Source organism: Mytilus trossulus, unplaced genomic scaffold, assembly GCF_036588685.1.
Source record: "Mytilus trossulus isolate FHL-02 unplaced genomic scaffold, PNRI_Mtr1.1.1.hap1 h1tg000138l__unscaffolded, whole genome shotgun sequence".
In the NCBI taxonomy this organism is placed as follows: domain Eukaryota; kingdom Metazoa; phylum Mollusca; class Bivalvia; order Mytilida; family Mytilidae; genus Mytilus; species Mytilus trossulus.
In genome coordinates, this window is record NW_026963302.1 from 1,395,094 (window position 1) to 1,419,986 (window position 24,893).

General features: G+C 31.9%; 1 protein-coding gene across 2 annotated transcripts in view; it reads right to left on the reverse strand.

Annotated features, from left to right (window-relative positions):
• Positions 1-506: 506 nt before the first annotated feature.
• LOC134700393 (FRAS1-related extracellular matrix protein 1-like) overlaps positions 507-24,893 on the reverse strand; it is a 40,587-nt gene continuing 16,200 nt past the window's right edge. For both annotated transcript variants that reach the window (XM_063561779.1, XM_063561780.1), the window contains exons 3-11: positions 14,420-16,641; positions 9,434-12,037; positions 8,547-8,749; positions 7,160-7,309; positions 6,452-6,558; positions 5,219-5,476; positions 4,582-4,744; positions 3,854-4,027; positions 507-3,188 (exon numbers count right to left, since the gene is read on the reverse strand). In XM_063561779.1, the coding sequence (XP_063417849.1) occupies positions 2,911-3,188; positions 3,854-4,027; positions 4,582-4,744; positions 5,219-5,476; positions 6,452-6,558; positions 7,160-7,309; positions 8,547-8,749; positions 9,434-12,037; positions 14,420-16,641 (6,159 nt within the window). In that variant the 3' untranslated portion in view covers positions 507-2,910. The remainder of the gene's footprint in view (positions 3,189-3,853; positions 4,028-4,581; positions 4,745-5,218; positions 5,477-6,451; positions 6,559-7,159; positions 7,310-8,546; positions 8,750-9,433; positions 12,038-14,419; positions 16,642-24,893) is intronic.

Below are 24,893 nucleotides of genomic sequence, written 5' to 3' on the forward strand. Positions count from 1 at the left end.
TTCACCTGAAACTATTGAAACAAGCATTCAAAGTGGTTGAAATCATCCCTTTGTAAAATTTGATATGTTGATATGTTGGGTTTCTCTCTCACTGATGACGTTTGCAACAAATTGTCATATATAGTATACAAAGAAAATTGAAACACTAATTCTGTTTTATTATCATTATAAAATAATTAAGCAACATGAGTCATATTAACTATTGCTTACAAACTCAACAACAGAAACAGATGATAATATTCATACAAATGACAATAATCCCAATTTTTCATTCAACTTGGAAAATGAATCAAACACGGAAAATATAATCCATATTAAAAAGACGAAAAAAAATGTCTATTGTATAGAAATACAATACGACATGACTTGTGCAATTTAGATATCTTCCTATTCAAGTTGTAGGAAAATGACTATGAGTTAAGTAGCAAATTTATATTCCAGTCATGAACAAAAGAATATTTTCAATCATAACTATTCAACACACTAAGAAAAAAACTCGCTCAAGGAGAGATTCATTTCAGGTGATTATATGGAAGATGAAACTCTCAATTGTAAAATACACTTCATCATTAGGTGAGTGGTTTGTCATTGGACATAATTTCAAAGCAAAATAAGACAAAAGTTTAACACAAAACGTCTCAAAGTATACAATTTCTGAATTGGAAATCCATAAAATTAGTTTTAGCCTGTCTTTATGTTATATACTATTGAATGTATAAATATTTCACATAACCTACCATTCATAGTTAAGTAATACAAATTATCCCAACACTTTTGTTATGTTTGCTTTTGCAAATCCTTAATACTAAGCACTTGAAGAATTTTGATATGTAAATATGAACTTAACCTTGTAAAAAAGAATACATATTACAGTTGTTTATATAAGAAACGTAGCCGTATATTTTAATAACCCAGTACCAGTTAGTAGTATATACGGATAATTTGTTTTAAAATCGCCAAACGTATTTACTTTACAATATACCGTTCATATGCAATGAAATCAAAGGACATATTTTTCTTATAGTCATCACAATGATAATTAATGCCCGGAAACACAGAATGGACTTATTTTTTTACCAAAATTAGAACATTTTAATATCTACAAAAGCAAAATTCATTTCTATTCGCATTTTTAAAAACAAGAGGTAATGATTATATGAAGATCTTTTGTATTTATTTGTGTCCAAAAATTCGTTAATTCGTTATTTCTATATTGCCAAATGCATATATTAAAAATCTTCTATCAACTGTAACTTGTACTACCGGCCTAAAAAAAAAACCTAATATGCAATACATGACCTCATTACAAATCGCACATGACTGTAAAGCAATTCTTTATGCAAAAATTGGTGATTTAAGGACAGGACATGTGTTCTTAGCACAAAAATGCATAAGCATAAAAAAGACAAACAAATCGTCTTTAAAAAACAAATAATTAAATATAACCAACATACAAAAGCAATACAATTTACTGTCCATGAATACATTTGTTTGTGTAACGAGATCATTACATAATATGCTGAAAAATTTACTTTACGATTTTTTTAGATACCAAGTTTTCCCTGATTAACATTTACTGCTGACATGAAAAAACAAATGTGAGTATTAACCTATATATAGACTTATTATCAACGTTTAAATCTGCAATAAATCAACATCATTGCAGACATCTTAGAAATATACGCAATTTATGAATGATTTCGTTAAGGAAAGGGAAGTGGCGACATACTGAATTCGTATAATACTTTTGATTTCGTTGTAAAAAATGTATTACAAAATGTATTACCAAACACCTGTGAGTGCTGTGTACTAAAACTTGATATGTCACGTCGGCAATGTTAAAATATCTCTATGTATTCGTTCGTCAATCAATCAATCTATTTATTCGAACTGTTTAAGTGTTAAAAAAGAAGAAATACAACTCTATTGCCTCTTAAGTGTAAGTTGTAGTATAATGTTTCTTTCAAAGTATGATGCATATTCTAACCTCAATTCTTAAGATATTAGTTTTCTCATGTCGCTTGTGTTTTTTTCTAATGAAAAAGGAGCGGGTATCAAGTAGTTAATCATTGTACTGCCCAGCTATATTTATTTATGATGTCAAACTTTCTTCATTTATGATGTCAATATTTTTCATACATGATGTAATTTTGTTCAATAGTAATGAATAATTGATAATGTTTGATGCCCATTTTTAAGATCATTCAGCATCGATATTGCAAAAATAAATTTCAAGTTATGTACAAATAAGAAGTAGGTGTCTGATGAACCCGAAAAGTGTTCAGTACCTCGTCACTTTCCAACTGCTGACAAAGATTTCTATGCATCAGAGTCAAGTTTCACTGAAAAATATTTTGGATGAACAGAAGGTCAAGATAATGTAAAACACCCCACTATTTGAGTGGGGATATAATTTCATAAGTAAAATAAGTGATTATCAATATAAACATGATATATATATATATAATATATAATTAACAAAAACAGTATCACAATCAACATGCCCTTATGTTTTACTTTGGTAATTAACAACATCTCATATTCATTTTCTAAAGGTACATGTAAGTTAATTGTACATATTATATACATTACTATTGTTTATAATTGTACCCTTTTGTCCGTTGCAACTAAAACAACTATCACATACATCAGTCATACAATCACTAACAATACAAGTCTATACATATAAATAATATTTTCGTTTTGCTTTTTGTAAAATGATATTTTACAGCATTAGCATACATTGTCTTGTAATTTTAATATAGTTTAATCTTAATATAAATATAGGTTTCTCGTCAGCACTAAGTCTTTCGTCAGAGGAGACATATCAGCACAATCATGTGACATCACAACCTTTGTTGTGCCAAGAACGACACTTATTAAAATCTTCAACGCTACTTTCATAAATGTTTAGAAGAATCTTGAATGCCTGTGCCTCCTTCTTGAGCGCGATCGTTTCGTTTTTATTGATTTAGTGTTTGGAATTCCTTCACAGATAAACCTTTTGGTGGTTGTATCACATCGTTTATTTCGCCAAGTTTGGTTTTTGCCAACTTGGACACAATGTTTATTCACGTTTCGACCACGTGTATTCGGTTGTTTTCTCCCCCAGTTGGCAAAGGTGCCATCGCCATACGGCTCGTTATTTAGGTATTTCCAAGTCGTGGGCTTTTCCTTGTTGGTTAAACCTAAAACGATGTAAATGAGGAATCCACAATAAATGTAATACTATCAAATATATACAGCCGTTTAAACTTGATTGCAGTTTTGACATGAACATGATTTCATATTGTACTGGACTGAATGAATTCCGTTTAAAACTGTTTTGCCGATTCCATTTTTTTAGATGAATTAATGTGTATATCTTGTTCATTTAGTACTTAGATCAAGTACGACTATACTTGTATTATGTTGATAAAAAAAAGTGTTGCAACATTTTACCTCTTGGTAGCTGGATTATGCAGAATATTTCGTGTGTGAAAAAATTTACAACATATAGATAAACAAAGAGGAGTAGTGTGCAACCACCTCATATTTTGTATGTAGCCTTTGCCATCAGATTTTGCAATATTGTTCTTATGAGTCTGCTTTTTAGTTTAGTACCTTATTCTTTCTACATTAACACAAGATTATTGAAGTGCGGTAATTTCTTTCCGAGTTAAAGAAAGATAGTTTAGCCTTGAATGTGTTAAATCCCTTGTAATACGCAATTCGCCTGTCAAACTGAAATGGATACGGATTAACTCTTCCATATCATTGACCAATTTACTTAACATTCTTAAATCTTTTTTCTACGACCTACTATTTTTCAAAAACTTTGCCCCCTTTTTGCATATTTATCAGGTTGACTTACCTATCCAAAACGATTTTTTCTTTGCAAGATTAACTAGGAAGTCAAAATGTTCCTTTGATCGAACCGATGTCACAGTGGATTTCATTGACGATTTTGCCTCACATTTATACTGGGCAGCATTCCATGTAAGCCTCTCATTTACGAAAGTATAGCATCTGCCATCAAAATGTGTACCTGAATATCAAAGATGTTGATAAGTTTAAAAGGTTTAAAGTTTCGAATGCTGTGTTCGTTTTAAAGATGGAAGGTATTTTTTTTCTAACGAGGGTAACATTTACGCATACAGAAGCAACAGTTATACAAATTTAAAAATAACAAAATGTTACCAATCGGTCACCTAATTTTTTCTCAGATGTCAACAAGACTTTTAACGTATAAGTCTGTCAGAGAAATGTGTTAAAAGAATGCAAATACTACAAAAACAGTCTTCCTTTCATTATTTTTCATAACATGTTGAAATACAAGAACTGTCTTACTTAAAAGTTGTTTGTGGTACACGCTATAGAAATATGTTAAATGATTAGACATATGTTTTTTGGTAAGAATTTTGTTAATTTTCTGTCATAAAAAGAAAATTATAAAAAGTTGCATTCGTGATTGTAGTATTTCATTTGTGTTCTTTTTGTTGATTTCAAAACTTTGAGACGTTTACGTTATTTGATCTTATTTGGTTGTTATCTAATTCTTATTGATGTTTACATTAAATATTCCTTTTTAATCATGCTCACCTGTATTACACAGTTCAGTGTCTGATCTACTGTCCGCTTGCTGTTCTTCTTTGCTATCTGAAGTCCATTTCTTCCACTGACCGCTATCGCATATGTACATTTGTTGTGAATTCATATCAAAATGAAGAAGTCCTTTTGTTGTTGAGGTACACTCTTGTGGTGCCTACAATAGATAGATTGACAGAAACTTGTAATTTTTGCTTTACATAAATATTTAAATGGAGATTGTCAAATGTGCTTAAAAATGTGATGATGTTTTGAAAAAAAATTCTTCAATTGCATACTTTACTTTTCTACATTGGTTAGAGGTATAGGGGGAGGGTTGAGATCTCACAAACATGTTTAACCCCGCCGCATTTTTGCGATTGTCCCAAGTCAGGAGCCTCTGGCCTTTGTTAGTATTGTATTATTTTAACTTTAGTTTCTTGTGTACAATTTGAAAATTAGTATGGCGTTCATTATCACTGAACTAGTATATATTTGTTAAGGGGCCAGCTGAAGGACGCCTCCGGGTGCGGGAATTTCTCGCTATATTGAAGACCTGTTGGTGACCTTCTGCTGTTGTTTTTTTATTTGGTCGGGTTGTTGTCTCTTTGACACATTCCCCATTTCCATTCTCAATTTTATAGTATATTACCTGAATGTTCACTACAGGTGGAAACTTTTTTCTCTTCTTTTTCTTGTTCCTTCGCCTTTTCTTTCCATTTCTCTTTCTCTTTCTGTTCTTTCTTCCTCTCTTTTTTGATCGTTTGCGTTTAGCTGCATTTTCATCAGAAGTTTTGTTTATATTAGCATCATCACTTGAGGGAGCTTTTGGTATCGATTTCTTTCCTGGTTCAGTGTTGTAAGTGTTGTCTATTGGGTTGCCCGACTTGAACAGATGAGAAGAAGGTCGCTGTTTTATCAAATAAAGAATAAATTAAAATCTCACAACAAGAAGGGCGATATATATTAAAAGTTTTGGAAATAGTTCCATATTTTTAAAAAGTTGGCGCTTTTGAAAGTCAAAATGGGCATGGCAATTTAAAGAAAAAATGGAGGGTTGATCCAGGTTTTATGGCTTGTATGTCAATATTGAAAATACCATATTTTTTTTTTTTAGAAAATTACGTGACATGAATTCAGTACAAAAAAATGATATAATAGTACACTTCGAGATACTAACCACAGAATAAAAACGAAAACCCACAATTTATTTACGACAGTATACAAATACAGTATGATAGATTTAAGAACTGTGCGTCACACGAATGTATTTTAAAAGTCCAACTCCTCGAAATTATTAAGCGACACTCATATAAACCGCATAAATTCTTTTCACCAAATCGTCGAAATCAATTTTAAAATGATAGCATGAAAAGGCTTTAAATATTGAATAAAAAATAAATAACATTTGCATTTACCCTTGTCGTTGAAACAATGATTATGACCTTTTGCAAGAAAACCGAACACAGTAATAAGGAAATATTTCAGCATTTACTTTTTGTCGTGTGAGTTGAAGCCAGATCTGATGAAATCGTTTTTAAGAATCTTGTACGAAAATCATCATTAACTTATTTCTGTGTGTCCGATTTTTTTGCATACAGTTTTAATTCAAGCAACATGTGGACATTGTATGTTTTCAATAACTGTATCTTGTGAAGCTATGTGTTTTAGTACTGAACGAATTAATTTCACATCAGCGTCTCTTTTGAAAAAGATAAAAACAAGAACTATAAGTTTCATAGAAATGAACTTGTGGACTGCGTTAATTGCATGAGTATTTTCTTCTTTGATAGCAAATAAATCACGCCATTCTTTTGTCTTTGAGCACTAATGTGATTAATGTAAAGAAAAACGATAACAGTTAAAGCACTAAAATATAGCTTACCTTTATAAAAGTATCTGTATTTCCATTGGCAGGTAATAGAAGATCATCAATGTCAACTAACTCTGTTTGATCTTTGGATATCATTCCTAGGTATTGTGGGCATTCGCCTGAAAACAAATATTAAAATACATGATCCCTTAGTACATGACATTTACAGGAGAGTTCTATATCTTGTCATAATCATTATATTTCAGTTTACTTTCATTTTTTATTAATAATAAATATTTTCAATTATATTTTTTACTCCGTAATGCAATGTTGACTTTAGACGGTTGATTTTGATACTCCTTCGGTACCACTTTGATAACGGTGCTCCGTATATTTTTCCATTTCTTTGTCTATTGCAAACTTTGCCTCCGAGTGTTGAAGCTGAATGTTGATCAACAGATTTGCTTTTTAAACGAATCAATTTAATCAAGTTTGATATAAATCAAAAGTATAAAATAAGCGCTATATTTTACATTTGTTTTTAAACTTAATTAAACAGACACACATAGGGAAATATATCCAAAAACAGGAAACATTCAAAACATTGACAACGCAAGATGCGTGATTCTAAACAATCATTTCAAACTGCAATATTTATGCATTAATACGATGTATACTGGGTGCATACAAATGAGTTGTTTGACAAATTCGAACTAACGCGAAAATTTATAATGATTCGTTGTTTTCGTTTCCAAAAGAAAACAAAGTAAATACACTTACCACTTTCAGCATTAATTATTCGTACTGTAACACGGTCCTTCTCTCCTAGAATGGCATTGACAGGTTCCTCAAGAACTATTCGGAATTTTTCGTTTATCTCCAGAAGGCCATCGTCGGGAATTCTCACATCCCATACGGCTTGTGCTTGACCTGAAAAATATAAATGTTCAGTTTAAAGATATATCATTATTTTGTTGACATGTTTTGACTGTTTAGATTTTTTTATAAAAGATCCCGATAAATATGCATCTGGGTGACACAAAAATAACAAATAATTTGTACTTTTTCATTTGAAAAACTGACGGAAATGTTTTAAAAATGTCAAATTATCTTTAATTTTAAGAACTTATTAAGCGGTATACTACGGTTGCCTTTATTAACGAGATTATGGTAATGTACTTTTTCTTATATAATTTACATCTGGCATTTGAAACAAATAGAAATAGTAAGATCAACTGGATTAATTAAAGGGAATAAATGTTTCTGTAGATTTTTTGAAATCACTTCTAACGTTGAAGGTTAAACAACGTTTCCCGCCATATCCAAATGCAATTTTACAAAGGCAGCTACTTTGACAAAACACTTTTGTGTGATCTGTTTCGTGTTGAAACGGCAAAACGTTTAGTTGTAACTCATTCGATTTATCATAATGACCAGTGAGCGTTTCTTATTTCAGACTTTAAGTAAAAAAAATATGTGGTATGATAACTAGAGACCAAATGACACATATATTACCAACTTAAGGTCGTCGTGCGGCCTTCAAAAATTAGCAAAGCAAATATCGTATAGTCAGCTCAAAAAACTTTGAAATGGCAAATGTTAAACATTTCAAACGAGACAACTAACGCCTTAATTCATTTATAACTAACACCTTATTTTGGTCCTTTTATAGCTTGCTGTTCGGTGTGAGCTAAGGCTCCGTGTTGAAGGCCGTACCTTGACTTATAATGGTTTACTTTTATAAAGTGTTATTTGGATGGAGAGTTGTCTCATTGGCACTCGTACCACATCTTCCTAAATCTATATGAAATAAGTTCTCAATCCGCACATATCCTACATCCATCACATGCTTTATTACGACGTCATTTAAACCCATCTTGTTAGTTACTAAAGGAATTGGGATGCTCATTCTCGCGTTATCGGTTATCTCCCCAGAAAATCTATTGACTCCAATGAACTAGTTATTTTCCTTTTAATATTATGTCATTTGTTGTTCGGTTGCCATTGTCTTATTAATGAGTTAAGCATTCAGTTATTCTCCTTTTTATCAAATTTTTGCCTACAGATATTATTCGATATTTAGCAGAATAATAGATATTTCATTAATCCATTATCATTTATAATATATTGCCAAACTGTAATTCTACAATGTCATGTATAAATTTACCTGGATTAAACTGCACTTGCTCGGCAGTGCTTGGAACAAAATCAACACCCTCTGTTGCCGACATTTCTTTTATAGATACTCGAACAAAAGCCAGGTTCTCTAGAGCACCTTTCCTACGAAGCTTAACACTCAGTGTACCAACATTTTCACACACCACCAGGTCTTTCTTTTCAAATTCAATAATAGACCAGCTAACTTGAAACCTGTAAAAAATAAATTATGAATATGATTTTTAGTGATTTCTAAAAAAAGTCGTAAAAAAAATTACAACAATTTGCAAGCTCAAAAATGTAACCCATACTTAAACAGCGAATATTCATGTTGACAGCATGGAGTTTTACAAGTACAAAGTATTTGATTGTTGTTAAAAAACGAACAGAACATTTTGTAGATAAAAAGGTTAAAAGGTTGACGGTTTCATGTTAAATGTTTTACAACGCTCTTAATGTTATTGTGTGATTTTGCATAAGAAATGTACATTTTTATCTTGTGTGGTACAGATGATCTTCAGGTGTTTTAACTTTTGATGCTCTGTTTCTTTTGTTCGATCGATTTCACTGAACGGTGAATATTGCATGAAACATGTGCGCTAGATATTTTTTCATCGAATTTCCTTAATGCTTGAAGGGCAGTTTGTCTGGCTTTTCAGATTGCTGGATGTAGTCATGAAATCGTGACCATTTAGTAAAACATGCCATTGAATCATCAAAATGATAGATTTTACCCTAACCACATTATCATAAATTTTATGGTCTAAATGACGTTTTTTTTAAATTTTTTTTAATTTTGAGTGGCAACCTTGTTGACGTTCACCTCACATATCTTTTTTTCCATATTCACTAAACTCAATAAATTTCCCTTCACAAAAATTCCTCAATAGTACTTACTTTATCTCGTTTAAACTATTTCCTCTGCTGTCTAATACTTTAAATATGAAGCTGTCGCGTATACTTGATTCCTTATTATTAGTCAGTACATACAGCAGGCTATTCTCATCCAGATCCTTCTGTGTGAATCGTCGTCTTACAAATCGTTTAGTTGCTACATTCTGGATGTGACCAAACATAGGACGCTTTACAATAATGTACATCAGTCTGCTATTGTCAGTGTCAGAGTCCACTGCCTTCAAATTACGACTTGATAGTCTAAAGCCATATTTGTTTTGCCCAAAATACTCCAATGTTTCAGGTGGATTATTAACGATTAGTTTTGGAGCATCATTTACAGTTGGGTTTATAAATATACTACATATGACAGGATTTGTTTGAAGAGTATCATTCAGCAAGAATCCTGTATGGCGACCATCAGATATGCTGAATAAAAAGTTGTCCAGTCCAGTAAATGAAATATCACTTTCATATGTTATGTAACCTAAATCAATATCCCTCTGTGTAAAACTTTTCGTCTCGACAAGTCCTCCTTTGTACAAATGACCATAGGTTGGAGATTTAGCAAGAAGGTATGTTACATTCATACTAGGTGTATCTGGATCTTCTGCTAACAGATGCCCAGAATTTAAAACAATGTCACTTCCCTGTGACACTTCAATGAGACTGTGGGCTTTCAACGATGGTAGAATTCTATCAAGTGGTTCTATTTCAATTTGAAACACACCATCTTTCGCTTGACTTAAACCATTTGTTACAGTAAAGGAAAACGAATCCTTTGTTTTTTCACCCTTTTTCAAATGATTATAAACAATTTTCCGGGAGGCAATATCCAATTGTGTAAAACTGGTTATACTCAGTAAAGGCTTGTAAACATTTTCAATTTGTCCATGTTTTGGTGGTTTAATAATAGCAAAAACTATTTCTTCAGGTTTAGTAGATTCATCAGAAGCACTTAGATTAGAAGATGTTATTTGAGTCCTTTCTCCTTCCCTTACTTCTAATCCTTTGTTTAAAAGGGCTAGATTTGCTTTCTGTGAATTTCTTATTCTTATTTCAAATGTTTCAATATGTCTCTTATTTCTTCCATCAGACAATAGGAAGCGAAAGCTGTCTGTTTCAGAGTTTCCCATTCTTCTCGTATGCACGTACCGAATACGGTTCATATTAATTTCATACTGTGTAAAATTAGATCCAACTTGGAGGTCCTTACATTCTGATATACGTGCTGGGATGTAAGGATCTGAACAAAATTGTAACGAACCTTTTGTAGGAACAGAGGTAACAATATAATAAACCTCGTTTTCGCTATTATCAGGATCCGTCGATTGCAATACAACACTTGATATCATAGCATAGTCTCCATACTCTAATTGAAGACCAGCATTTTTGGTTATTTCTGGTCTTTCATCATTCAATGGATTAACAGATATATTACAAAGGCGTTTAACTTCATGCCGTCCATCTGAAACAGTGACGGCAAACCTGTCATGAAAGTTTTCTGAATTATCATGTTTGTATTTTAGACGTAATCCTGAATGTAATTCTTCTAAACTGAAATCCTGTATTTCTGCCTCGACATCCCCACGACGTGTTCTAATCATTGCAACAATATTTCCATGTTCTGGAGGCTGCGATATTGCAAAATTTAACTTATCTTTTGGCATATCCATGTCTACTGCATCTACCATAGATTTGTCCATCATCATGCTATCGCCTTCATTAAGACTAAAGTCATGCAACATGACGGTTGGCTCTTCGTCATTTTGAGGTAGTATTCGAATACCAAACATTTTTACCGGGGATCTATGGTTTCCATCTGTAGCATAGACCTCCAAGTCATCGTAAACTGGTTCCACACCTTTATGAGTTGCTTGTACATAGTTAACTGAATTATCTATTATGTCTTGTAACCGGAATGTTGCAATTCTTATGCCTCTATTTGGTTTTTCAGATCCTGGAGTGGGTTTTATATTCTCAATGTATCCCCACTGGGGTTGGCGAACAATCATAAACTGTATTTCCTCTGGTGCAGTATCAGGATCTTTTGCTGTAATGATATCTGGAGTTAATGTTATACTACCTCCTTCTTTAACAGAGACCTCCCTTCCCGTAATAATTGTTGGTTTAGAGTTATCAATTGGTGTTATAGTTATATTCAAATCATACACAGGTAGGTCTGCTGTTGCCAGGTAATTCTGGTCTGATACAATAAAAGTCACACTATCCTTCATTATTGCTGTTCCTATTTCACCTGCTGTATGTATATACTTAACAATCTCATCTTTGACGTTCTTCTGTGTAAACTTCGTTGCTGGTCGGTTGTTCAGCTGCATTACACCATGTTTCGGTTGTTTAATAATCAGAAAAACTAATTTCTTATCATCAGTGTCTACATCAGTAGCTGACAATACAGAAGAGGTAATCAGCGCCTCCGAACCTTCGGAAACTATAAGCCTCGGTCTGAGATTCTTTCCAAGCTGTGGACTTTCATCATCGAGAGGCACTATGTCAACGGTCATAACTTTAGTAGCTCTATTGATTCCATCAGACAGTGAGAGTGTGAACGTATCCAAAACAACGTCGGACCCATCGTTTACATACCTACAATATACAATATGGTTCTACTAGTACTTTGAAATATTTTTTTTTTAAAGGCAAGAAGACTGTACGCATAAATAACTGTTGTGTTTTCAATTGTATATTGCAGTATTTTCAACTGGTCAAAGGTTTTTTTCACGTCAGATTTCTTTTACAAATCTTTCAGCAATGTGTGTGTTAATTTTAGTATGTCTTAAGAATATGTTAAAATTATATAATGTTCTATTTCGATGATCCATAAACCTCTTGAATACTTTTTGCCAAGATCGAATTGAGTCAAGAATGATGTACACAATGATGATTTAGACGGGAATTCCGTGCACAGACAAATTATTTTGTAATTGAAAAAATGTCAGGAAATGTTTTTCTTTCATTAGATTAATTATCATTTACAAATTACTTTTAACATAGAGTAATAATTAATGATCAGAAAACGCAACCTATGAACATCATGCCATTCCTTGTTTCTTTCAGGCCACGTCAATATTTACAAAGTATAAAGCTAACAAGAACATCATAATTTGTAGCCTGTGAATGGAAAGGCTTTAAATACTTACGGCATGGTGAAAGTTTGATTATGTGGTATTATTGTTTGTTTTAGATGTTTCATTGAAAGAATATTACATCAGATATTGATTTAGTTATTACTGTGGAAGGCAAAAGAGACGTATTTTTACGATTATAAAACATCAAAAGATAGTTAATACTGGTGTTCATTACAAACTTCAACGGAGTCAACTTCAAAGAATTTTGCTTTGGTCAGGAAAAGTCATTAAATATAATTTCTTGTAATTTTTTCTCTTTTGTCTGTTACTGTTTCTATGGTAAAATCTTAGAATTTTCTTGTACAATTAAATTGGATAATTCTTTCAGATTAACAAGTTAACCTCAATAAATGTTTTAGCATTAAACTGCTTTAGATAAAAGGTTTTCCAACAATCTCTTCTGAATAGTACAATTATTGAAAGAATCTGTCTCTTACATTTCATTATAGGTAGCACGGTAGTATACGTGTAGTTTAAAATTTAATAAAAAAAAAACACGAAAAAAACGTTTTAAATTTCATTTGCCCGACGCGCTTTTCATGATGTATATTAATCAGGAACGGCCCAAACCAAATATGTTTAACCTAAGTAAAAGCCATTTTTTTCTAAATTGGTAAGCCTTTTAAAATCAAGTAGTAAATAAAATGTGTATTCATAGTAGTTTTATTTCATAAGCATCAATTTTTTTTTATATCTAAAATATACAAAACAATCGTTAACCCTTCTTCATCAATTTATCATATCAAAAATAAATACTTCTAATTAAAAAAGAATGAAGTACCTCGTTATTGAAGATAAAGCTACAAATTTTCCAGCAACGCTTTTTGTTATTAAACCCTGTCCAGCTTTGTATGTGTATTAAGTTTATTTCATCAATATACATATAAACGTATCACTCGGAATGTACTTTAATTGAAATGTTAAAAATTGATTAAACTGATAAAAATCAAGAATTATTTTGATTTTATGAATTGATTATAATTAACTTTCTCGATGATAAATTTGGTGCCAATTCAGAAATGCCCCATTCAGATCTGACAAATGATTTCTCTTCGCTATTAAATCTTTAACTGATAAATTCTATTTTTCATGTGTTAGGTTTATCTTTAAATATTTATTATGTCACTGACGGGAATTAATCTTTTGCTTTTATAAAACAACAAATTATTAGTAAAATATACGGCTATATTTTATCAAGAAAAATCTAACTTTATATTTATTACTTTAAGATTTTACAATAACTTAACATCTATTCATATCATCAGAGATCAATCCACACGTTATAGATAATGGTATGTAACTTGATTTCATCATGCAACTTTTACTTGGATTGGTACCAAAACTATATTAGTGGTGGCTGATCTTTACCAAGCATCTTACTTCATGTTTCATTGAAATTTTATTTTAATAAATGTTAAGATATCTATGTCTTCATTTATTTTTGCCTTTGTTTTATTTTTTCATCCATGGTACCGTTTTGCCTGTACTACTTTCTGAATTGCCAGTGCCTCCTTATTTCATTTACATGAAGTACTTAAAATGGTACCAACATTTATTTGCTTCGTTTTATTTTCATAAAATTTGGACAAAATATTTACCTAGACACTTTAACAAAAATATAAAGGTAAAAAAATTGAACCACACACTTTAATAAAATTTTTTTGAATTGATAGCAATTTGACAAACATTAGTTCTGAACATGGAGAAGCTTAACATTTCCTTGACAATAGAACGTGGTTGAAACGTTTAGCTGATCTCCCTGTTGTGTTATGTACCACCTTAATGTGGAACGTCATTATGCAAATGTCAACATAAATATTATTGTTTTCAAGCCACTTACCTGATACGTTTTTTCTTGAGATCTTTCGAGTTAAATGTACTGTCAACTTTCATAATATCACCAGCTTTTTGTAGAACACCAAAAGATGGAGTAGCTTCGACGATGAAAAACAAGTCATTTGATCTCGTATCAACATCTGCTGCTGATAGATGGTCTGTTGTTATTCCCAGAATTCCACCTTCTTCGACCAAAAGTTTAGACGTTACAAAAGTCGGAGCTTTATCATTAACAGGCTGAACATCGATGTCGAAGTACTGACCAAGAACCCGGTTTCCACTGGCATCCTGTACGGTATAGACAAATCTAACTAGTCTAGCACTTGGCCCGATATCAGTTAATGGGGGCATATAAGCAATTTTCATGTGATTGATGTCCTCTTGTTTAAAGGTACGTATCTCTTTTTGTGATTGGTCTTTTGATACCATTGACATGTTATGAGTTGCTATAAGCCGACCAGCATCTTCGTTTCCTCTATTCGAAACAAAATAAGGTGGTGCTGTAATTATATAGGTCAACTGGTTGTCATCTGTTTCTTTGTCAGTGTACTGCAATTCTGCTTTAGTTATATACGCAATGTCATTTTCTAGCACATGCATTAAGCGAGTGGCATCCGGAGAAAGTTCTGGTGGATTTTCATTTACTTGGTTAATCGTGATGTGGAAAGTTTCGACATTTGATTTATTTGGTGGTTCGTGTTGATCCCGTAATCTAAACTGAAATGAATCGATGAACATCTCCCGGCCAAAATGACGATAATAAATAGCACCACGTCTAAGGTCATGTTGAGAAAATCTTGTTACACGAGTTCCTGTCTCAGCTACATGAACTCGGCGTAATATTTCCCCAGCTTCAGGTGGATGAACGATAACGAAAATAATATTGGTATCAACAGTATCGACATCATGTGCTTTAAGTATATCGGTGTTTAACTGCTTTATTCCTCCTTTGTTTAATTCTAAACCTATATTATTTACTACATATGGTGCTGAATCATCACGTGGTATCACTGTTATGGGAAAATTTGTAAGAACCGTATTAACACCGTCACTGATCCGGAGATCTATACGGTCTTTAGTTGTTTCACTATCGTCATGAATGTAAACCACCGATTTCCGCTGCAAGTCTTCTACTGAAAAATATAGTGATTGTTTGCTATTAACCTCAATGCGACCGTGTAAAAGGCCTCCCGTTACATAAAGTCGTACTTTATTCAAATTATTTCTGTCAACTATACGTAAGTTATCTTGCGTTATTGTTCGAGATTGACCTTCAAGTATTATTAAACCACTATTTCTCGATACTTTTGGTGCTGACGTTGCAGATGACCTCACAGCTATGTGTAAAAATATCGATTGACTATGAGCAAAATGACTATCAAATACGGTGAAGCCGACTTTATAGATTCTTTGTTCGAGATAACTAACACCCGGTGGCTGGTATGCAATTCGTTCGTTTTCGATATCGGTCTGTTGGAATGACGTAATCGGCGTTGTATGATCATCTAAATTTACGAAATAACCTTCGTTTTCTCCGGGAGGATGACTTATATTGTATACAAGTTTGGAATTTGGCGTCTCATAATCTTCTGCAAATATAACTCCTGGAATAATTGAAGATAAAACAAATTCGTCTACATCCATCATGTAAAGACTACGATGTGAAGATGTCGGGGGGAAATTTGGTTGCACATCTTTTATATAAACCGGAAGGAAGAAATTTTCTATATTTGGCTCATTGCTTGTTAGTGAATCATAATGCTCAATTTTAAGAGGAATGTAATCAACGTCTGGACTGTGAGGTTTTAAATGCTGGTAATGAAGTTGCGAGAGTAAAAATTCATGACATGATTTTTTTAAAGTGTCCACAGGGTCACGTGAGTTTCCCATTATAAGTTGACCTGCTATTGGCCATACCGTTCGATGACGTGAGAATGAAACGCTGCATGACGTATTCGGAAAATGTTTGATATTAAATCCTAACACTGTTGAGTCGATAGTGTTCGATATTGCTTTTGCCTCTGGAACTACTACAGACCGAAGTCCACGAGTCCTCACTAAATCGTTTGTAGAATTTAAAATTCGTACATTCACATAAAAGTTTTCGATTAATGTGGAGTATTTTGTAAATTTGTAAGCACGAAATTTGATCTGGTCTTCTGATAGTAATGGTGATCCAGAATGGAAATATTCAACAGTAGATGGTGGAAAGTCACAATCAAATATCTGTAAAGATGAAAAGAAAAAGTCTTGAAAACATATTACCTTGGTAAAATTATATTATACACAAAATGCATTATTCTAGAATTGTGACAAACTACTGAACATATGACGATGCATTTTAAATGCCGAGATGTGTATTTGCATGACTTCTAGTAGGCAATCTTTTAATCTAAAAGACATAACGTGGTTTTTGATTTTGAATATGTACCCTGCCTAATACTAGACCTACATCCAAAGCGAAATTTGAAATGAACTGGCTCAGTCCATAGTAGGTCAACGTACCAGATCACATTAGTCAGACAAACGATCAAATGCAAAGTATGTTTCTTGATTGTGCTCGGTATCAAATTAAGCTGAGGTTGCTTAAGACGAAACCAATGGGTAATTGCTAGTTTTGCTTAGTATTTGGTTTTTTTATGTTGCGTTTTGTAAACTGTTGTGTGTATTTTGATCGTTTTTTAGTATTTAACCATTGTTTTGTCAGTTTGATTTCGACTGTACGAATGTCGCCTTGGTATCTGTTAGGCTCTTTTTGGCATTTAAACTCGTTATTGCCATACCTTTTGGACATAGTGGCAGATTGACAGACGGACACATCTATATCATAGTTTCAGTAGAGCACAAACAAATTGCCAATCTATCTCATTAGAAATATAACGCATATTTAACATTTCAAATCAAAACTGGAAGCCAAATATCAAGAAATCGATAGCATCCCCTAGAAGGTATCAAATTTTTCCAAAGATTATCTCAGTGTAATTTTAAAATAATTTGACAAAATTATTTAAATACTTTGACCTGTCAACAAATCAAATGAAACCTAATACAAGTTTTGTCAATTTTTAAGAAAACCTTAAACGTATAAAGGTAATATTGTAACAACATCATTTATTATATCGGTATAGTATAGTAGCTTTTAAATAGAGTTTATTAAACAAAAAAATTGAATTTAATTTATGTAGTTTTTTTTTGGTTTTTTAAAGTGTGCTTATCAAAATAAGAAATATATGTCAAAATCATTCGACATCATTCCACTGAGATCAAAGGAACATTACATTAATGGAGACCTCTTTATATTTATACAACTGAATTATTATCTGTTTATCTGTAATTGAAAATAATTTATTGTCCAGAAGCAGAAGGTAGCGTGCAAAACACTTAATAGTCTGTGTGGTATCTTCTGCCTGGCTCGTGTCGGTAATAACAACATGCTTAATAATTAATCATATTATTGCTTTTCTGAACATTGTTTTGATGCTAACTTATCGAATATATTATGCATATGTCCACAATAAAAAAAAAAAGACACTACATTTGCAAATGTCATGCAAAAAAACAAAAGTTTAAATGTTAAATTTCAAACATTCAGCCATTATTTCTAGAATGTTCATGCAGCAACAAATTTTGAAGATCTGAACCTAGAACTTCGAAAAAAGACGATTGTAAAAATGTGTTTTCTTGTTACCGACCGTGCGAGGGCTGTTTAGCTAGTCAATGTCGTTACAAACCCCATCATGATGTATTTTCTTATGAACATTAATTGTTGATTTTGGAACAAGCATAGAATATGAGCAAGAAGTCAAAATACTTTTACAATATTGATGAAAAAGATGCCGTCAAACACTCCAATGTTGGACATTGATCAAGTATTCTTGCTTCGGCTTATAACTGACAGCACATTTCAACAATGTTGTCAGGGAGCACAGAAAGTTCACTCAAATGTTAAATGGTGCAGATGAAAACATAGTGTTTATTTTACAACTGTCAATGCATCAATGAAAGAAAACAGCAATTGGAAAGATAACAGAATTCTTCTTCTGAAAAAAATTTGACAGCGCGGAATTAATTGAACACTTTAAAGCAGACGATGAAGAAACCATATACCTGTTAATTAATACCTGTAGGCACGAAAATATCAAAGAAGACATAGAACTTTGACAAATGAATTAATGTAGCATCAATTCATTAAATAGTTTCTCCAGAAATTTTCTACTTATTGAACGCTTTAGCTGATGAATGACGGCATAATTCCAAGTTTTTCTCTTTTGTAAGACTTCTTCTTTAGGCGGAACTAATAAAAAGACATGATTGTGAACAAAAAGCTAACAGGAATATCATAATGAGCTCATTAAAACACTGTCGATTTGCTAATAATTGCCTTCTCTAAAGCAAAGACATTTTTGGGGGAACTACTGGTTTTGTGACATAATAAGGATGGTGACCGATATCCTTCAGACATACATCTTAAAATCATAAATGTGAAAAACAATGATGTAATGCTATATGACTTAAACTTTTAAAATCTTTTTAAAATTGATGTAAATACTTCACAGATAAAATGTCAGGTCCAAGCAATCGATACATTACAGATCGATTTCAATGAAGAAGTAATAAACTAATGCATTTAGAAGGTAAAACGTGGAGTGTGGTATTTTGACAGGTTAATGATTATGGTAATTGGCGTAGATTGAATATAGCGATAAAAATGCATGAAATTAAAAGATAACGAAATCATTTGATAAAGATTGAAGTGTGTATACTGATAAACACTCGATTGACGAATTGAAGACTTGCTGAATGTTGAGATTTTAAAAGCAAAATAAACTTGGTTCTCGAGTATTGTAGCATGCTAGTCATCAACATCACAAAAAAATCCTGACCTTGCAAAGAAAATACAGATTAGACTAATAAATATCAGTTCCGTTTACAACTAAAGTGTCGGATTTTTTCTAGGTCTGCGAAATATCCGATCAAGGTGATAGGAGAGATTTATCGCGTTAACAGTTCGATAGTAACACTCAACGCTACACGCGAAAGCGTAAAAAAGAAAAAAAATGAATTTAATAAAAATGGAACATTTTAAAATTTTGAATGACTTTGAATGTCTCAATAAAATGTTTCAGGTTGATCTTAAGTATATTTTTATAATTGCTTCACACATCGACTGAAAAGTTGTATAGATTAATGAAGATCCATTCACTATATTAAATTTGTTATTGCTTTATCTTTTGTTTAGTTTTTGTACACATTTATATATTTAGAAATATTGTTGACTATATCTGCGGTATTCTTGTAACGCTGGTTTGATTTGATTGTCAGGTTCGTCAATTAAATCATTGCAATTCGTATATTCAACGTCTGTTATGCGTGATTTCAAATCGTGAACAAATAGAATTGTGTCGGCCATTTTTATATTGTTTGCCAGCATTACTCGTGCTATTTTATGGATGGGCGATAACACGGAATCTGGTTTCTGCGCTCTATCTTGATTTTATCTAATGATAATGCTCCCTCCTGAGATATGGATTCGGGCTAAAAAAAAACATGCTTCGGGTACCACGGCGTAGCCCCCGTGTTATTATCCCCCACTGGTTGTAGACTACCCTTTTCTGACTCCCCTCGTGCTTTCAATTTATTAAATCGGAGTCATTTATGATAATCATGTATGTAGCAGTATTATATATTCGATATTGAGGTCATCGAAGGAAGGTCTGGATTAATTTAATGCATGGGATCAACTTAAGAATTATGTTTAACGACTCTTCCTTAACAGAATATCCGCATATGATGCATTTGGACAACAAGTTGCAATCGGGTTTTTTTTATGAAAAGGGCAGGTGCAATACTATCAGAAACAATATCTTATATATTATTTTATGAACCAATTTTCATACAAAATAGTAGACAAGAGATATCTTTGCATTTGCCCAGAATCTCTATAAAAAAGGTTAAAGTTACAAAAAAAGGCAACAGTAGTATACCACTGTCCAATAGTCATACATCGATTATGCGAAAACAAATCAAGGTTACAAACCAAGACCAAGGCAAACACATCATCCATAAAAGAAAATAACAGAACAACATAAATAATGAACTGCTACAAAAACTAAACGCCAACCAACAAACCGGTCCGTCAACAATTGAGTAATCTTCCATACAGCGCAAGATAACATCATAACATTCGTCATGAATTTCATTTGATCTATAAAAACGGCCAATCACATTTGACGATATAACTATTAAAAAATGTCAAGTATCCAGGAAAAGCAAAAAAAACTGTTTTCATACGTTGAATTTGAATTTACTTCAAAGTAAAGCATACAGTATCAACTTAAATGTGAGGTATATTTAAAAGCTATTTTGCGTGTAAGGCATTTTTGTGAGGTGAATAAAATATTTTAATGGAATTAACCGCCTATTAAGTCTATGATAACCTTTAATGAATGAAATCAATTTATTTTTAAATTTGAAATGGAGACCATTTCAGCCCAGCAGGTGGTATGTTATTATAAGGACCGATCTCATTGTTAGACTAACTATGCACATCTGAGTATACAGAGTGATTATAACCAATGAAAAATATTTAAAAACCACATAAATTCACTTAATAACTATAGGCAAAGCTCTAAGCCATAGAATTAATACCCACCCTTAGTAATTTTACAAAAAAGTAGGATAAATAGCTGCATTTTGTTTAACACAGGTGTTACCCTTCTTTGTAATGACATTTCCTATTGTTAGAATGGATATTTTTTGCATGTAATGCGACAATAAATTTAGAATTTCGGTCATTTGACAATTACAAGGCCACGTCTCAATAAGACATAAGGTTTTTTTTTATAATAGATCTACTTCAGACATGTATTTCGTGCATTTGCACGAAAAGTTCCCGTCTATAGCAGTACACAAGTGTTAGATATTAAGAAAAGAGGCTTATACAATTATAGTTAATCAGTATTGAAAACAAAAACAAAAATGAATATACGTTCACTTTTATCGACTCGAAAATATCATAATCCTGAATATGCTGTAGAATATTGTTCTTTTTGTTTTATAAACTTTGAGATATGTAAGTATTAGAAGCTAAGCCATAATTTGTGTATCACAATAAAAATATTGAAAGTTTGCTCTAATTTCCCTTTGCAAATTTCGTGAATTTATAGTTATTCCATCTTTATAAGGTTTGAAAGTCGATCAACTAATTCAACCACATATTTTCAATTGAAATCTAATGCTATCAATTTGTGTATTCCCTTTTATTTTCACAGTCTTCATATCTATGTCACCTTTCATATTTAATAAAAATTGCTATTGTCATTTTATTAAAGATAAAAAAGCTGATGTAAATGTTCCAGTAATCAGACTTATTTTTCAATAAGTATCTCTTTAAAAGAAGCATGACCAAAAATGTCATAAATTGACGTTTTGTCCCGCGTATCGTTTTGATATTTAAATTTGCACCAAAAGTCGTTTGATAAATATTAATTTAACTTTATTGCTTTTTACAGAAAGGGTACGCAGACAGACGTTTGGCGACGAAATATTTGAAAGTTCGATGGGTTGCATGGGAAATAGTATGGAACACTGTTTTCTATAAAGAACACATTACGATGTTGTTATTGTAAAACACTGTAAATTGTTTAAGCAATAAAACTTCAAAGTTGGTAAATAATGACCGTTCCCGACGATTAAAAATCGCATTTATAAAATTCATTGAATAATTTTGCATTTGTCCATTGACAACGAACTCGTTCTATTTCCATTTTATGCTGTACATTCAAACAGAATAATTTATAAAAGGTAATGGGATTTCCGATTAATGCTTGAAAACTCGAAGTTGCATTTTAAACTTGAAAAGAAAATTTACCTTTATTTCATAATATTTGTAATGAGAAATGTCATAAGAAAACTGATATTGAGATTATTGCCTAATACAGCGATGTTTAATAATGTGGTTTAAAATTGAGTGCATGTAATCAAATTTAGTTAATTTATCTTTCTCTAAAATATCCGTTTCTCCAACTTGCTTTCATACCTCGACTTTTTGTGGTGGGAAAATTGAAATGTTATAAGATATAGATGATGTTGCAATAATTGTGTGAATATTTAACAAAATACCTAAGGCCGAAATTTTCCGTTATCCGAATCGTGGGTTTATTAACGGGTCTTATTCAAAACAAACTCTGTCAAGAAACTCTGTAATGAATTAATTAGTTGGAGACATTGTGCAATTTTCCGTTTTATTCTCACTAATTAGACACATTGTCATTCAGGGGCAAAAATCTTGAAGCTGTCATTTATTATTTGAAGATGACAGGACTATACAATTCGTCATGAACAGGAACTCTTTAGTTTAAAATCACAGAAGGTGGTCTAATTATGGTGGAAAAACACAAACCGTAGGCTAATACCAGGTGTTAAGCGGTGGCATTGTTTGAAATTTATTTAACCGCTAGTTTACAAATTAATTACCCACGGACACAATTTATAAAACGTCAATAATTATGGTATTCAGTATCTGAAGGACAATCTTTGACCTCTGAATCGTAAAGGTTCTTTACACAGAAAATGTTTCATTTTTGATACTGGTTATTTTAATATTTAAGCATCGGTGTAATATAAACCTATAATATTAACTGGGTATTCTATAGTACATACTTACTCAACCACATTCAATAATTTGTTTAAATAATTTACACGTTTGAATTAATAATAATACAATACATAATGTGACCGAATGATTTATATTTTATAATTTCCACACTATTACCCCCTAATGACTTACCAAACACCTGTATCTACTCAGTGGCACTTAATATCGGATTGTTTATTGTGATAATTTTATCTCATTTACCGAGTAAAACATGCACAACTGGTTTATCATCCATACCAAGTTAATAAAATGTCAATATATTTAAAGTATTTTGCGGTGACCTGGAATTTAAGGGACTGTTATTAAACATGAAATTTATACAGCTAATAAGTAATCTAGACACAAGCGATAGCTTATAGAGTGCACAACTGACAAAACCTAAATTGCACCAATTTTACAGTAATTAGACAATTATAGTAAAAGCGACGCACTCAAATTAGAGATCTGATATAAACCAAATACACAGATTCAAGATTATTGATATATAATATTGAGATTTATTACACATTAAAGCTAGAAACTGTTATTTATAGCATTTGCATTATAGCATTATAGAATTCCAGGCAGATAAGGAAACTATAACTTTCTTTGATGGAGAAAAAATTGGAATGAAACTAATTCATAGAGTTATTATCATAGTAACATTATAAAGATGTTGCATACAAGAAAGAACACAAATTAACGAATGCATCGAATGCCAAAGTTTTTGTATTGAAAAGACGGTTTAACATGACGTGGAAAGTTTTAGTATCAAGACGGTTTCTCTTGTAAACAATTGAAAGAACAGGGTTTTGGAAAGCATAGGACCACCTCAAAATCGATAAATAAGTAGTCGCATACGTGCTTGTACAGTCTCTCATAAATCTTTCAAGATTGGCACATACAATGTCAATTTAAAATTTGTCGTTTTGCATATATGTTTTATGTACCTGTATGCATATTTTATTGTGTAAATATATGTTATTGTATTTGGTGAGACTAAAATAAAGACATTGAATCTTGATTCTATGTGTGTTTATCTGGAAACCTTGACCTTGATGTTATAAAGTTAACTTTTTCACATTTAGCATATAGTGACCTTGACGTTTGCTATCTGTCCTTAATATTAGAAATGATCCACAGTATTGTCCCTGGCAATATAATGAAATAGGAAACAAAATTCAAAAGCTAGACGTGTTTAAACGCTCCTTGGTTCCTATTCAAGTTGAAGGATATTCATATAGTGTCATTTGTGTTACCAGTAATGGATACCCAAGGCACTAGTTTAGCATTTGATGTTGCAACCATCGCTAAGCCTTTTATATAACGGACTGACAGGCGCAATTTTTGATTGATTCGAAGCAGACGATACAAAGTAGATTTTGATTATGAAAATGCAGCAAATAAGAAAGAATAATTGATAACGTAAATGAACTATAAATGATAAATTCATTTTCATTTGCAGTATTCCAAAAATAAAATTCATGACTAAAAATAATCAACTCTCGTAAATGAAGAATGAAGAGATAAAAATTGAAAAGAGTCACTTCATTTTAAAATATAACAAAACAGTACCGTCACCATAGAAACTGACTCTTGAAATGTTATGTCCTCTTTACTGTCCAAAATATAAGTGTCCAGTGTTAGAATTTTGAAGCAAAAAGAGACAGACGAGCACGAGCCACGAATCTATGTGTAAATCGTGGTGCTGCGTTATAATACATGTACGCTCAGGGAAGTTAAGTGTCAATTATAACACAGATTTATCAATTACACGGGCAAAATATAGACCACTTATCACAGCATGAACTGCAAAACTACTTCTAAATAATGCAGTTTTATT